A 15,561-nucleotide genomic window follows, 5' to 3' on the forward strand; every position below is an offset into this window, starting at 1 on the left:
AATGCTGGTTTTAAAAAGAATTTTACACATACGCCCAGTAGACTTGAACAGTTTACTTTAAGCTGTGCTTTTTTGTCACACTAAAATAATGTCAGTTTTTCATCTTTCAGAACAATGAATGTGTGTGTGTATATATATATGGGTTTTTTTTAAATCCAAGTTATTTGCTTGGGAGATCTATGTAACTAACTATTCATTAGTGTCCTTTATTCTGCAGAGGAATTTGTGCAGTTCCCAAGTTGGTATTAATACACGTTTCAAATCCCCATAGAAAAATTATGGATCTTTGTATAATCAGTTTAGTGGTAGCAGACCCTTTGCTTTGGGGCACAGCTCTTTATGGAACTCCTAAGTGGGAAGTTGATGTTGGGAGGAGGAGGTGGAGCCTGAGCTCCCTTCCCCTGGGTGTGAGTATGGTAAAAAGGGATATTTTCCCCCTGCCCATCCTGGCTTGGCTTGTATTGCTAGTGAATGTGTAATGCCAACAGAGCCCTGTCATCAGTAAGCAGGACTGAACTAGGGACCTCTGGAGCTTAGTGCATGAGCCTCTAGCACATGAGCTAAAAGCTAACCAGCTATCAGATAAGGCTGTAGAGCAGACTCATTTAACACCATACCCAGAAGGCAAATGCAACGATGACCACTGTGGCTGGCCTCTGCTCTGGGGACTCTCCCCTTTTGCACCTCCACAAGGGCCAGTCAAAATCAGGCATTAAGTGCTTTGGTATCCTTCAGGAGGACCAGATACAGTCATATGTCTAGGTTTTAGATCATAGTATTAAAAAATTGCTATATGCAATTGATTCTTTTAAAAATACAATAGCTAGGTAACTTATGACCTCTCTCCACAAAATACCAATTTTATCCGTATTATAGACCTTAGCTTCAAGCTTTAAGTTTCAATCAAAACACTACAGAAATGTGTTTGCACCCACTACCTTCTAATAAAGAATTTAAAGGGAAAAATGGGACAACCTTAATTATAGTGGTGACACTGCTGGTTATAAGCAAGAGAAGTTACATTATTATTCATGCAGCCTGTAAATTCTATGTTAAAGGTTTGAGACCACATATATATTTTTCATGATTGTACGTGCCTGAGGACGATGCCCGCATTTGCTAGCAGAAGTCACAAGCATGTTTTTTTATGCACAGTAAAACTGAAGTAAGGCTGTATTCATTGAATCTTTGAACTTACTATCTTAACACACTATGACATCCTTTCAGTACAATGAAGGCTTTTGTGTGAATGCAGTTATTCCAAAAGAGTCTATTTCAACTCCCACATAAAGAGTTATTCCAAATAGTTGTACCTACCAAGACACCTGCCTCAAACATAAAATTTCTAAATAATATTTCCCTTTTCCTTAAACTTTTAATGATATATTCTTCGGGTTGAAATGTCTTACGAATGAACCAACAGCCTGACATAATCACATACTGTCAATTTTGTGTGTGAGAGAAGATAATCAAACATATGTTTCGAACATGGCTTTATGGGGCTTCACCAACTGCAGATAATTTTATGGAAAATAAAAACGCTGTCCATTTCAAAGTGCAATGGTGAATACATATTTTTAAAATAAATCTACCATTTTGCTTTGAAGCTCACACAGCATTTATGTAATTAACAATCACCTGTGAGAACTGCTCTGACTCCTATGAATTGCACTTTTTAAAAAAAGGCCTACTTCTCAGTCCCAAATCTATACCTTACAATATGATTTCTATAAAATATTTGATTTTTACTCTGCTTATATATCTTAAATAGGCCTGCTAAATTTTTTATATTTATTGAAAATTTGGTGTGATTATCTTAACTCAACTGCTTTTTCCCTCTACAGTTCTGCAAATGAAAGAAACCCCGTGAGAATCACTGAATTTGTATGACTTCATGTCACGAAGACTTAAGTAGTAGGAGGCTCAGGCAAGCATCTTAAGCCAAAGATACTGGACTAGATAGAATATGAAAACCGTCATTAAAAGTCCACCTCTTCCAACTTTTGGTCAGAGCATAAATTCTGCAAGAACAGCCAGCCACCTGTCATGGTCTGTACTTTACTAAATGTGCTCCTGGCTCTAGCCTGAACCAGGAACTATGAGCATAGATGAAAGTTATTATTTTTTTAATTTCAAGCACACAGTTTGAAACTACAAAAAAAGCTCACTATGAATTCTGAGCAATAGTTTAGAAGGCTCTTATTTTAAGCCAAGCCATGCATTTAAACCAAACCATTACATTCATGCAGTTGGTTTGCATCTTTTCACTGAGATTTCCTTTTGTGGGTCTGTTTTTTGCTGGAGGGAATCCAAGTACTGTTTGAGAAATTAAAAGAGCTCCGTAGGACAACACCTATATGCAAGCAAGCATGGAACAGAAACTTTATAAATACAATTGTAATATTATCCAAGACGATTAAATTAGAAAAATCATTCTCCTTCAACAGTTTCTGTTGTCTTAGTATATTTTATTTTGAAACATGTAGCTCTATGGCCAGTCTGCTGTCAAGGCAGTAATTAGCTCTGCTGTGGAACCAGATTCAGAAGGAATAAAAGTATGGTGTATTCAGTTATTAAATGTCATGTTTCTGTGTTCTGTCTGCTATACCTTTAAATGCAGGGAATTTTCTGCTTGTTTGCCCAGAAGTGGGGAAGGGAAACGGTACTGACAGGCAACTTAAAATGATTGTTACAAAGAGAGAGCACACAATGTATTACTTTCTGTAGTAGTCATCTGAAACTGGCATTCCGCATTGCTCCCAACAGACAAGTAGAAGGCTCCCTACATTTAAAAGTGCAGCACAAAGAAAGTAGAAATCACATGGGACTGAACCTCATCTCAGTTACATGAGTATAAATCAGGAATTACTCCATTATTTTCAATGGAGTTGCACAAGGGTCAAACCAATCTGAGAGAAGAATCAAGTTTAGTACCTCCCTGAAGTGGGTCAATTCAGCAGCCAGCTGGTCTAGTGATCATACAGTGGCTCCTCTGTTCTTTTCCATCAGCTTGTTCTAGAGTGGGCCCTGCTGAGTCATATACAGAGGAGCCTCTCCCTCCCATGTATTCCTTCTTCTCCCATTGGGGTTCTGTCATGACAGCATTGAGGGGGAGCAGGGCCCTCCCATTCCACTGGGCCCTGACCCAGGACCCTAAAGAGATGTTGCAGTGTCTGGACTATTTGTTGGTCCACCCCAAGTTACATGCCCCTGGGTCACTTCCTTCTGGGCTCTAGCTCTGTTAGGGGTGTGGTCACAGTTTTTGCAGTATCAGCACAGTCTGCCCGGGGGGACAACGTCCCCTCCTTTGAGGTTGCTCTTGGATTCCCAACTCAAACCAGGAGGCAGGGGGAATATGGATCACAGCTTCCAGAGTGGCCTTACCAAGTCTGTAGTCATTCTTCCCATAGCTCCAGGTGTTAGCCTCACTTGCTGGTGCAGCCTGTAACTGCTTTCCCCCCTGCCCCTGGGCTTCCAGTGCCCTTTTAAACTGTCCCACCACTGGAACAGACCCGCAACTGCTGAGGGGTGGGGTCTCCCTGGCCCAGTACTGCCCCATGCCTTGCTCCAATTTACTATGTGGTCTGTGAACCCCCTATATTTACACAGCTAAATACATCATAAGAACATCAGAAATGTTAGGAACAGCAAAATGTCACTATGGACCTACGCTGAAGTGCCCCAAAGACCCGCGGCAGGGGGCCCCCACCGCCGAATTACCGCTGAAGACCCAGCTCTTCGGCAGCAGGTCCTGGGGCAGAAGGACCCCCCCGCCGCGGGTCTTTGGGGCACTTCGGTGGCGGGTCCCAGAGCAGAAGGACCTCCCGCCGCCGAATTACCGCCAAAGACCTGGAGCGGAAGAAGCTCCAGGGGCCCCGGGCCCCACGAGAGTTTTCCAGGGCCCCTGGAGCGAGTGAAGGACCCCGCTCCAGGGGCCCTGAAAAACTCTCGTGGGGGGCCCCTGCAGGGCCCAGCGCCTGGGGCAAATTGCCCCACTTGTCCCCCCTCCGGGCAGCGCTGGAAGCCCCCTGCAAAGTTTAGGGACAGCCATGGAAGCCTGTCTAAGGCTTGGTCTACACTACATACTTACTGCGGTATAATCATGTCACATGTCACATCCCTGAGCGATGTAGTTATACCGCCCCACCCCCCACCCCGCCACATAGACAGCACTATGTCAGCGGGAGAGCTTCTCCTGCTGACATAGCTACTGCCTCTTGTGGAGGTGGAGTTGGTAAGCCAATGGGAGAGCTCTCTCCCATCTGCTTATAGCAGCTTCACCAGATGTGGTGCATCGGTGCAGCTGCACCAATGTAAATTTGTAGTGTAGACCTGCCCTAAATTACAACAGCCTCCCTGGACTGCCAAGAATTTCACCAGTGCAGCATGCTGTGGCCCCTCTGCCCCACCAAACACCTCTGCATACATCTGAGCTTGAAAAGAGAACCTCGGGAGGCAGCCTATTGCTGCCTTCCTCATTTCCTGTGCTGCAGGAATCTTTTCCTGGCTAGATCTTGGACTTTTAGCGCCTCTTTACTCAGCTGCAGCCCTTTTACCTGGTGTACAGGGACTTGGGCATGAGTAAGAATCACACCATTTATGCTTAAAGGTATTGAATTATGGAGTTTGTTTTAGAGTATCAGCATTTGTTTTACAGAAATTGATTTCTCTATGGACACAGTTTTGAGAAAAAATTAGTGTCAGTACAAGAAAAAAAGGTTAAAACTGGAAGATGATGAGAACCAAAGAACTTAGGGATATAGAAGAATTTCTATTTGCACTCCATGGTCAAGTAGCCCTTTGATGTTTTTTCTGTATTCATACTAGCTTTGTTTCCCCACAGCACAAAAAGTATTCAATTAGTGTGGCTGGCAATGCCTAAGGCGGTTTTTTCCTACTAGTTTAACATACTTCAAACAGAATATCCATGTTCTTAAATACTGCCTCCCTTTAACCCTTCAAGTACCAAGACAACAAAATGATCAGAGCAAGGCTTAGAGTGTCACTTTAGACCTAATGTTCCAATCTAAATTATGTATTTCTGACACCTAAATTAAAATGTAAGCTTCATTCTGAGTAAACTTAATTATTTCAGGTCAAAGAATAAAGGACTCGTATGTATAGTAAATCTCACATTTCTCTGTTTTGTAGAGCAGAATGAATTAATTTTAGAGAAAAGAGTCTCTGCTTATGTTGCATACTGAAGTTTATATTAGAATTTAAAGATGTTCTTTTTTAATAGTTATTGGGATACAATTTAGAAGATAAACGTATATGGTTTTTTCTATATCTGTCTGGTTTAAATAAGCATTTAAGACCAGTTGGAGCATTACACTTAGAATATTATGGTGAATTATTTTCTTTTTGACATGTAGTATGCATTAGGAAACTCGTTAAGAAGCCCACAAGTTTTAACATGCATAGGGTTTCAGTCTATTTATTTTACTTAGGATATACATGACAGCTAAAGTGTCACATTTATCCCTTGCCAAAAAATGATTAGTGACATGTTTAAAGGTGGATTTTAACTTGGGGCTTTTATATTATAGAATACCCATTCTTTAGTTCTGTCCTATAAAATGGTAAAATAAAGAGAACTACAAGAGAACTAGTGGTAGTGTTACATATCCACATTCAAACAAGATATCAACCAGCTCTTGCATCTTCCAGAATATCCCTGCCAAAGTACCTCATGCCATCACCATTCTAATTGATTAAAATACTGAATTTATTTAAATAAATAGAGAAAAGGCAAGTTACAAATATAAGATGAAGAACTCTATTTAGCCCTGAATATACAAGTACACATGCTTAGAACAAAATGTTATTGATCTCAAAATGTGATCGTTAATGGGGATTCTTCAATAAGTGTGTGTGTGGGGGGAGGGGGAAGGTCCTCATAGGATAAACAAAGATTGATTCTCAACCAAATGCTATTCATTTTTTTAAATCAATAATCTGGAAGAAATGTACAATTATGATGATAACGTTTGCAGATGACATAAAGACTGGTTGTGTGATAAATAATAATAAGCACAGGCAGCTGATAGAGTGCTCTAGACCCTTCGCAAGCTTGGAACAATCAAGTAGCATGCATTAATACAGTCAAAGGCAAGGTCACTCAACTAAGAGTAAAGAATGTGGGGCAATTTTTACGGAATAGAGGACTGTATCCTGGAAAACAGTGACTCTAAAAAGAACTTAGGGCTCATTGTTAATCAACTGAACATGAGTTCCCACTTTGATGTTCTGGCAAAGAGGGTTAACACAATTTTTGCATGTATAGAATAGGGGTATATTAAGTAGGTGTACAAAAGTGATATTACCTGAGACCACAACTAGAATACTTGTCCAGTTTTGGTATCCACCCTTTTTTTAAATAAAAGCTTCAACTTGGAGAGACACAATGAGCTAAATGAATGATTCATGACATGGAACACACACACACCAGTTACTGAAGTAACTCAATTTACGTAGCTTATTTCGGGGCTTTACTACAGGGTGGGGTAATGCTCACCATGGGAGTGAGATTTCTAAAGTATGCTAATGTGCTGCATGTTAATTGTTCTGTGTAGAACCTCCTGGTATACACTAAAAGTTCCTTAGTGTGTTTTAACATCATATTATTTCAATCAGTACTATGTTAAAATTAAATTATATTGTTTATTTTGATTAAAATAAACATGAAAAGCACCTATCACGGGCTCTAAGCATCTTTAAGATATCTTACTACCATACACAAACAACAAAATTATACCAGATCCAGTGGGACCTAGTCTCACCACAAAGTCCAAAGGAAAATTAACTAACCAGAACATGGAAAAATACATAAATACCCTCCCTTCCCTAATAATATGAGCTGCTATACCCTTGTCCCTCACCAACATTAGAAAAAATAGATAGGCTTTGCAGTATGCCAACAGGTTTGGATTAATTTGGTGGATTCGTTTTTCTAGAGCAATGGCAGTCTGCTTTGTAAAGCTAAAGTACCATTTTATCATCCTACTGAGTCACTGGAGAGCCAAAAAATATGACCAACACTGTCCTAATAGTGTGTTATGATATCAGATTGTGTTTTTCTGATGCATCATCTTCACATATTAACGCAACATGGGATCTCAATATCAAGAAATTCAGCTATGATTATTTTGTGGCTCTATGCAATGTCATTTTCCACTATTTCCCTCCTCCTTGGTGCTAATAGGGAATTAGTGAGACCAAGGAAGAGTTAGATGAGCTCTAAATGAGACTTATGCACTCAGACTTTACTCTAGAGCAGAGGTCTTCAATCAGTGGGGCATGCCCCCCAAGGGAGTGTGGAGGAACATTCGGGGTGGTGCAGCTAGGCCCAGACCAACTCCTAGAGGGGGGAGAAGAGGGAACTCTGCTCCTGGCCCTGGTCCCGGCTGCTGGCCTTGTGCTCAGGGATCTACTCCTAGCCGCGGCTGCCAGCCCTGTGCCTGAGGTCCTGGCTGATGGCCCCATGCCCAGGGCTCCATGCCCAGCTGCAGAGCAGGCCTTGGTTCCCAGCCAAGGGTCCGCTTCCACCCCCACCCCAGCTGTAGCCCCAGCCTGGGCTCCCTTACCCCTATCCATGTCCCCCCCTCCCAGAGCCCTGTCCCTGCTCCCGGTTCCATGGGGGATGGGAGGTATGGGGTAGGCGTGAGGGAACCACTGCTCTAGAGCTTCAGTGTTCTTGCTGCACTTGTATATCAAGAGGATACCAATTATTTTCAGAGCAAACACAGCCATTGAATTGCAAACATATAATTGCCATAGAAACAAGGCACAACATTGCAATCCACATATTTTTAAGCTTAATTTTATTAATCACTTCCAGAATGACTGTAGAACTTCCCTTGTATACAAACAAACTTAATTTTCAGTAAGTTTTCTTACTTTTTCTATGACATCCTAGGTTATGTTAACCAGGTACCAACAAATTTTATCAGTGTGTCTGAAAAGCTGTTGTTATCACCCAGTCAGATGACTTCCTTGTGCGGTTTTAGCAGCACAATTCTTTAAATCTGTTCTTGCTTTTTTAATAGATTTGAATTTTAAGGAGAGAAAGTCAATAGTGCATTTTTATTAAATAAATCTCAAAGGTTAAGATTATATGAGGCCCTTTCTAAATCTGTAGATTTACATCAGAAATATACCTTTTTCTGACGATTTTATTTAGTCTAGATTAGACACTTTTGAACTGCTAGGCTCCAAGTGACAATCTCTTGCTGTCCATTTGCCAGTATAGCCCACTCATGTTCTAACTATATACCATTTTCTGCAGCTGCTTTGCCCTGTTCAATCAGGTATAGACAAGGCAAAATCTGCATCCTACTTTGCTATCTGTGCTCTCTACCTGCTCTTGTGATGCTGCATTAGTAATCATGATGCTTTCACTTTCTATGAACATTCTTGGAAATTTAGTCTTGCTCACAGTAATACTTCAAATTGCAAATGAAAGGGTCATGAATACCAATGAAGTGAATTGGCAGGTTTTATTCACAACGATTTTTATAAATATATACTTCTACTGTATTTGTCTAGCTCTTGTCTATGCATCCACTTTTAGCTTATCTTTGACAATATTTAGCAGGGAACATGGAATATTGTGTGTTAAATTCTAGGCACCTTGTTATCAGAAATATATTGACTAATTGCAGGGACTTCAGAGAACAACAACAAAATGATTAGGAGTCTGGTGGCCTCTGATTTATGATGAAAAAATCAAGTCTAATATGTATCAGTTGGGTAAGCAACAAGAAAGCATACAGCAAGGAATCATATGCTGGAAATCAGGGAAAGAGGGGAATAGAATATTTGAGGGAGGAAAAGGGGACGATGAAGTGAGGATCAACTGGAGATACTGCAATAATTTGTTTTTACTTTTTGGAGAGAAAACCCATCAATATCCTTGAAAACAATAAAAATACAAAACTTCTTTCCTAATATTACTAGTAAATAATTACTGTAATTGCAAATGAGATGTTGCACACACATACCTCCTCCCTCCACTCCCACCAGCCCCCAAAACGCGCACAAATTCTCCTGATGAGGTGACACATTTCTAAAAATGTTTGTAATATTTTACTAATTCTTCAGCAATGTGGAAGTGATTTAGGTATGGTACACAATAAACCCGTTCTTACCTGTTGCACGATGGTTGTTAATTCCAGGCACAGTTGAACAATATTGTTTTTCAGCAATGAGTATTCTGTCACACTGACAAATGGAGACCTGCCAGAGAGGGACAACAAGTTTGTAAGAGACCTCATAAATCTGTGTTACTGAGCTGTACCTCTTGTAATGTATATCTACAGTCAACAACACACTAAATAATGCACTTGAGAAGCTGGGATGTTGTTAATTTGAAATGGTACAACAATGAATTCCAAGAAACAACTCCAGGAGTCAGTCAGAATTAGACAGTCACTACATCACATTCAAGAGAATTAAGATTTTTATTCTCTGTGAGCAAACTTGTACTACAGCTGCCATATTGGTCAGTGCTGTCATCATCATCCTGTGTATTTTACATATGGTAACAACTTCAGACATAGCTGTCTTCACCTACTGGAACTGATGTTACTCTCTTTGGTGCATGATGCTAAAAATGATAATGATCTTAGAGTCATACCGTAACTGAAAATTAGTAGCAGTATTTTTTTTTAAATTTCATCTAAAGAAAATTTCACACCTAAAACCGCCCATGCAAAGCGCTGGGCATTCTTGACATCCATTTAAAAACACAGACACATCAGGTTATTGTAGTATTTGCTCTGATTATTTCAATTTGAAATATCTGACAATATGTGACTTCATTCTGGGCTTTTTGCTTGCAAGACAAACAGCTTTTACAACAGGCACTTAGGGTTGGTAACTTCACTTTGATTAAATTAGACTGAACCAGGTCAGTTAATATCTTTATATTTTTGTATTGTATTGTATTGTATATAAAATAAAGCTGCTAATAACACCCCTTCATTTTCTTTCTGGTGGGTCTCAGAGCCCTTTAGAAGACATATATGTTGTAGAGGTAAACTCATTTATCATGGAAATGCCAATCACCTCACATTAATCATGCCATTCTGCACCAGCAACACTGAATAACAACTTTTAGGAGGGGGCATGAATAATGTATGCATTTGAAATAACTATAAGTAGTTAGAACATAAATTATCTGAAGTTGGATTTTGGGCAGGACACCAGAGTTAACTTCCCTATTTTTGGAGAATGTACAACATGATCTCTCAGATGAGCACAGGTAGAGTGATATGTCTGCTAAACAGGAGACTAGGATTTCAACTAACCACCTTTCCAGTGCAAATCCCCTTCCTCCTGGCCAGATAAGAGAAGGGGGAAGAAACTCCACAAAAAAACCTGTGAACCATGAAGAACTAGGCACTTTGGGAAGCAGCAGGGCAAGGCTAGCTGAAAAGCCAGATACAGAGTGAAACACTCCGGATTTATGTACAGTGCAGGCTGTGCAGAAACCGAGGAACCCCATGTAGAACAATGTGTGACCTGCAGGATGTACCTGGCATGTTTCTAGTACCTTAGATGTTTGATATGCCTCAGCACTGAGCAGATATAATAAGTATAACAGTCAAGTCCTCAGTTTTATGGCTTATCCAAAAGATAGCACATCAAGCAGCACTCTTCTTCTTAAGGGCAAACTATAACCTTAGTTCAATATTAACTAAGAGGGATGTGTGCCATTTACTGAGCTACTAACCCAACTTCCTGCAGGACCTGGGTTTTCCTTGGAGTCTCCAGGTACTGTCTGGATCTGACCCATTTGGCTTATAAAAACTGAGGCGATTACATCCCAGGAGAGCCTGATTGCTAGCATTAGGTCAGAGAATGTCATCAGGGTCACAACAAGCTTTGTGAAGAATGGTCATGTCATTCATTTATATGCACAATAGTTTCAGATTTCAAATGAAGCTATTCACTTCTATAGAGAAATGCAGTGTATGCATAAAATAGTATTTCATACATAATCAATATTTTAACACAGATCATGCAGACAGTTACTTTGTAAACTGATTCCTAATTCATCAATGAGAAATCATAGCATTCTCTCACCAAGCAGTAATTAACGGGACAAGAGTGACTAATGTATGAACCTGCCCCCTACTGTTAACAAAAAGTCAGCTAGTAAGCTCTGAGTTTCCAGAGATAAGCAAGTGGTATAATTTCTTTTAGAAATTATCCAAGGAGAGGTATGCAGCAGGGATAGCGGCAATTCAAATTTCCCTACACTGCTCTCTTAATTTGCGGCAGCCCTGAATGGTCAGAACCATTCTTTGCTCTGGTTGTAGGACAGCTCAGTTTCTATGTTAATTTGTATTCTTCCTTCTGAAATTGAAATGATCCTGCCATCCGTAGTGGCAATTTTTGCCATTCGCTAGGAAAAAGACTGACATTGCTAATTTCACAGAGGTCACCACCAACCTGGGATGACCCAAAAGAGACTCCAAAAATCCCACAGCCGGCCCCTGACCCAGGCCTATTCAGCCTGGAACTCAAATATATAACAACATTTACAAAGTAAAACCTATAATTACAATTCTAATACTAGAATAAGAGAAAGAGAAACGAGCAAGAGAAAAAGAAACAAACAGTGCAAAAGAATTACACTTCGCTCCCCCCCCCCAACTCCCATAAGAATTAAAAAGCTCTAAATTACCTGTCCAGCCAGGCTAGCAAGTTCTTGGCAGCACCAATCAGGTCTACAACAGAGGTAAGAAAATCATTTGGCAGTCGTCTGGAGGCCCTGCCATCATAATGGCCACTCCTCCTTCTACCCGTTATAAAGTTCTGAAGATTTTTGGCTGAGGCATTCAGCTTATGAGAGAGTGTTCTCAGGTTTTCTGTCTCCAAACCATAATTCTGAAAGAAAAATATATATATATCACACCACACGTTTAAAGGAGATAGCTAAGCCACCGAATATTGAACTGAAACATTTGCAGCTTGCTTTGATTCACTCAATTCTTGAAACAGCAAAGTCAAGGCAAGTCAGGAATTGATGAACTGTCCCAGTAGATCATGAGTATTTAACAGCTGACCTTTCAGAGCCCTTCCTTTCCAAGCACTTCAGCAACAAGAATCATGTACGCCCACAGCCTCTCTCCAAGGTAGGTAAGTAATAAATGCATTATTCCCATTTTACATAGGTGGAAATAGAGGGTCAAAGATGTTAAATGATTTACTCAGGATCACATAAGGTAGAATCATAGGACTGGAAGGGACCTTCAGAGGTCATCTAGTTCAGTCCTCTGCACTCAAGGCAGGACTAAGTATTATCTAGACCATCCCTGACAGGTGTTTGTCCAACTTGCTCTTAAAACTGTCCAATGATGGAGATTCCACAACCTCCCTAGGCAATTTATTCCAGTGGTTAACCACCCTGATGGTTAGGAAGTTTTTCCTAATGTCCAACCTAAACCTCCTTTGCTGCAATATAAGCCCATTGCTTCTTGTCTGATTCTTAGAGGTTAAGAAGAACAATTCTTCTCCCTCCTCCTTGTAACAACCTTTTATGTACTTGAAAACTGTTATCGTGTCCCCTCTCAGTATTCTCTTTTCCAGACTAAACAAACCCAATTTTTTCAATCTTCTTTCATAGGTCATGTTTTCTAGACCTTTAATCGTTTTTGTTGCTTTTTTCTAGACTCTCTCCAATTTGTCCATATCTTTCCTGAAATGTGGCACCCAGAACTGGATACAATACTCCAGTTGAGGCCTAATCAGCATGGAGTAGAGTGGAAGAACTACTTTTCGTGTCTTGCTTACAACACTCCTGCTAATACATCCCAGAATGATGTTCACTTTTTTTGCAACACTGTTGACTCATATTAAGCTTGTGGTCCACTATGACCCCCAGATCCCTTTCCACAATACTCCTTCCTAGGCAGTCATTTCCCATTTTGTACGTGACACTACAGCTGGTTAAACTGCTCATTGTAAATAATCTGATAAATTTAGCTCTTTTTTTGTTGTAATTCATTCAGACTTCTATTCTCACAAGTTAATTTGCCATTCAGGACTGTTTAAACTGTTCTTGTGAACAATTTTCAGAACATAGATTAATTATCCACTGTTAACGTCAACTATTAATCATTTATAGTGTATGATTGGTCTTCTATGTCATGTGGCATTATCATCCACTCAGAGAGCAGAAGCAAACTTTTAAACCAGGAACACGGATACTAATGAATAGTTAACAATGTATAGCTTCTTTACATGAGAATAAAGGCATATATACAAAAAACAGCTATTTCCCAAACATTAGTGAGAACAGAAACCTGTTTGTGTGAATATTCATAGCTAGGGTAAAAGCACAAAAGAAGTCTGGACCAAACAGCCATGTGGAATCTGAACAAATGTTTGTGAACACTGTTTTGTAAGCTTCAACTACTTGATGTCCAGGCCTGTGGTTTAACTGCAAGACCATTCTTCCTCAGAAAGTTTGACTGTTAGCAGAGGGATTTGAACTGCTGGGGTGGACTGTAATCTAAATGGAGAGGAAATACTTTATCTTAGTAGTCAGCTTTCTGCAATGTGCTCTGGTTTAAAAAAAAAGAAGAAAAACAGAAATGGCTGTGGGACAGAATGCATTCTTTTCACCCAGACCTACCCACCAAGAATGTCAAAATACACAACAGGATATGGATAAAAATTAAAGACTAACTAGCAAAATAGACAAATAAAAAAAAAAAATGTTTGCAATGGTGACGTAGCTGTGCTGGCCCCATGATACACAAGGTAGGGGAAGTAATGTCTTGTATTGGACCATCTTCTGTTGGTGGAAGGTACATGCTTTTGAGCTACACAGAGCTCTACTTGATGTCTGGGAAAAGAAATCAGAGGATCTGAGCTAACTACAAGTTGAGACAGATTGTTAAGCATAAGGGGTAATGCATGTTGTAGGCGGTCACCTGTATTGAAGTGGGCAACTGAGGGTTAGATTGTTATGCATAATGGGTTTGAAGTGGGTAGCAGAAGATGTATATCAAATATGGGGTATAGCTATGTTGTAATAAAAGACCCGCATGCACTGAGTTTCAGAGCCCAGGTCAACTGACTCAGGCTTGCAGAGCTACACTCACAGGACTAAAAATAGGACTGTAGATATTCAGGCTCCTGAGCTCCAACCCAAGCCCAAATGTCTATACTTGAGCCCCACAGGCCAAGCTCCACAAGCCCAAGTCAATTGACCTGGGCTCTGAGACTCTCTGCTGTGGGTTTGTTTTTTTTTAATTGCAGCTTAGACTTACCCATGGTGTTTGACATGGAAAACAGCTTCCTTCATTCCCCGTAAATGAGCATTATACAGGAAATGTTTGACAGTTTTACTTACCTAATACATTTGAGTGCTGAAATCCTTGTTAAAAAGCAGACTGTTTTATATTAAATTGTCATCCACTTAACATTTATAGCTACTCATTCATTCATTGAAATATGAATATGTGTTCCTCCCCTTTTCTCTCCCTTTGTCTTGTACTGGGACAATAAGCAACTGGCCCCACTAAAATGCCTATACAACAGTTAGTAAGGAAGAGTGCTGTGGTTCTCCCTTTCAAGAGGAGCTTGATTTTGCCTATTCAGTAACCCATATTAAGGAGCATAAGCCAGTTCCTCCTGTTTGTATTTCAGAGTCCATATCTCCCTGTCCTTGTGTTAACAGGCCAACCACTGTGCCTGCCCATAACTCATTCCTATGTAGAAAGTCTGGGAGATTGCCAACTTTCTCTCAAGAAAAGCCACAATTGCCATCAGGTAAGAAAAGGAAACAATCTTTGGTTGTTGCAATTGAGATAGGAATGTGTTGGCCATTCAAAGTCCCAAGTGCTTTTCTAAATTCCCAAGTGCTGAAAAATGTAGGCTTTATACTGGCAGCACATTCATCATGGCACAAATTTTACATTCTCATTTATTACAAAAACAGATGCAGAACTTCCTGTGGAGACAACTGAAGGTAAGCACAGGTGGCCAAAAAGGGTGAGAACTTGATTAAGAACCTTGTTTTTTCATCTACATGCATAAGCTATTAGAATATAGTGTGCATGGACCATCATTAAGCTATATATCTGAATGGTAAAAACACAAACAAACCTATCATCAATGGGTCTAATTTGGGAATAAAAATCCTGCATTTTCTACTATTCTTTTCTTATCCTCCAAATGGTGTATGAGAAAGGTGAAAGCATATACAATTATGTTTCTTCTCTTGACATTTGAGTATAGAGCAGGATCATTTATAATGAAAGGACACAAGCAAACTGAAAATATCACATCCATCCACAAGACAGAAAATCAGAGAGCTGTATGAGTGCAAGGGACTTTGATCTAAAAAAGAAAGCTATAATGAAAACAGCTGGTTTAAAATTTTGGCTTGCAAGATCCACTGCACAAAATGCAGGGTACAAAGTCAAAGACTGGTGGTCTTACTGAGGATTTTAAATTTGAAGACAGCAATACCATTGATTAACAGATATACTATAGAAAGAATAGTTTTCTATCGCAGAAAGTAGAGAAGAAAAAATAGAAAAA

The 15,561-nt window shown here is 39.9% G+C and overlaps 1 protein-coding gene across 5 annotated transcripts in view; it reads right to left on the reverse strand.

Annotated features, from left to right (window-relative positions):
* Positions 1 to 15,561, reverse strand: part of LOC120371899 (connector enhancer of kinase suppressor of ras 2-like) — a 581,536-nt gene that overhangs the window by 312,201 nt on the left and 253,774 nt on the right. For all 5 annotated transcript variants that reach the window (XM_039488337.1, XM_039488338.1, XM_039488339.1 and 2 more), the window contains 2 exons: positions 11,693 to 11,895; positions 9,150 to 9,237 (listed from right to left, as the gene is read on the reverse strand). In XM_039488337.1, the coding sequence (XP_039344271.1) occupies positions 9,150 to 9,237; positions 11,693 to 11,895 (291 nt within the window). The remainder of the gene's footprint in view (positions 1 to 9,149; positions 9,238 to 11,692; positions 11,896 to 15,561) is intronic.

Source organism: Mauremys reevesii, linkage group 9, assembly GCF_016161935.1.
Source record: "Mauremys reevesii isolate NIE-2019 linkage group 9, ASM1616193v1, whole genome shotgun sequence".
Classification (NCBI taxonomy): Eukaryota; Metazoa; Chordata; order Testudines; family Geoemydidae; genus Mauremys; species Mauremys reevesii.